Genomic DNA, 1251 nt, shown 5'->3' with positions numbered 1-1251 from the left:
CCCCGCCCCTATCCCCGCCCCCAGGCCTGGGCCCACCCCTGCCGCCACACCAGGGCCGGTACTGGGCTGGCCCCTGGGGGCCCAGGGCACCTACACACACCCCTGTCTGCTGGCCTGGCCATCTGGGCCGGACGAGCCTGCCTCACCATCGCCATCGGGGTCCACGGCGCGGAAGTGCGCCTTGTTCTCCTCCACGGCCTCCTGGAAGTGCTCGGCGGACTTGGCCATGATCCAGCGCTGCATCTCCTTGGCGCTGATCCTCCGGTCTGTGTTCACGTCCACCCTGCCGGGGCCGGCGGTCAGGCCAGCCCGGGCCCCGAGGATGGAGGACGGACGGCGGACCACCGCGGCCCCCTGCCCGCGAGTCGGGGCACCCAACCGGTCCCAGCCCTGGCTCCTCTGCGACGTGGCCGACCAGTGCCTGTCGGGCCCCCCAGGCCCCAGGGGCTGCCCCCTCTGGGTTCCGCCTGGGCGGCACCTGCCACAGCCAGGGGTGGGGAGCGCCGGTCCCGGGGTGGCTGAGGCCAGGGAACAGGCAGGGACCAAGCCCCGGCACCGAGGCCGCTCCCCAGCCCCACCCTCGGCTCCCACGCTGGGGCCGGGCTGCCATGGCGGGCGAGAGGGGGCGGCCCCCCACTGAGACCCCGCCCCACGAGGCCCGCCCCACCTACTTGGAGAAGATGACCATCAGCTTCCTCCTGCTCTTCCGCGGCTCCGCGTCCTCCTCAAAGCCGTCCATGTCCTTCCCCAGGAAGACCTCCTGGTGGAAGCCCTTGTTGAGATGCCCGTCCATCTCCAGCTTCACCCCGTTCAGGTGGTCGGGGGGCAGGATCTCGTTCTCCCTGTTGCCCACTCGCTCCCGCACGGTCGAGCGGTTGGCCGGCCGGGCAGCAGCACCCATCAGGAGCAGGGCCCCCACGAGGCAGAGGCAGCCAGCGGCCTGGCCGCAGCGGGCAGCCTGCCTGGACGCCATGGCCGCCGGCATGGAGGCAGGGTGGCCGGCAAGTGTGGCCGGAGCTGGTGACAAAGGGAGGGACATCAGGTACGGGCAGTACCAAGGTCAGCACCCTGGGCACGGCCGTGCCCAGCAGCCTGCGGGCCAGCTGCCCAGGCCGGGGAGCAGCCGGCGGCCCCAGGAGGGACAAAGAACCGCCCTTCGGTCAGCGTAGCGCGTGGTCTGCCGGCACAGGGGCCGCGGCGCCCAGGTCTTCTGACCCGGGGCGGCCGCATCGCACCTGCACCTGCCGCCGG

At 73.1% G+C, this 1251-nt stretch overlaps 1 protein-coding gene across 1 annotated transcript in view; it reads right to left on the bottom strand.

The window, feature by feature from the left end:
• The window catches only part of SDF4 (stromal cell derived factor 4), a 3817-nt gene extending 2642 nt beyond the window's left edge, over positions 1-1175 (bottom strand). Inside the window, exons 1-2 of the mRNA XM_012734544.1 lie at positions 672-1175; positions 101-283 (exon numbers count right to left, since the gene is read on the bottom strand). Of these exons, the coding sequence (XP_012589998.1) occupies positions 101-283; positions 672-1039 (551 nt within the window). The 5' untranslated portion in view covers positions 1040-1175. The remainder of the gene's footprint in view (positions 1-100; positions 284-671) is intronic.
• Between the last annotated feature and the right edge of the window lie 76 nt (positions 1176-1251).

This window comes from Condylura cristata, unplaced genomic scaffold (assembly GCF_000260355.1).
Source record: "Condylura cristata isolate star-nosed mole 26May11 unplaced genomic scaffold, ConCri1.0 scaffold00058, whole genome shotgun sequence".
NCBI classification, from domain to species: domain Eukaryota; kingdom Metazoa; phylum Chordata; class Mammalia; order Eulipotyphla; family Talpidae; genus Condylura; species Condylura cristata.
The sequence above is the reverse complement of the archived record's forward strand: the minus strand, read 5'-3'. Positions and strand labels throughout refer to the sequence as shown.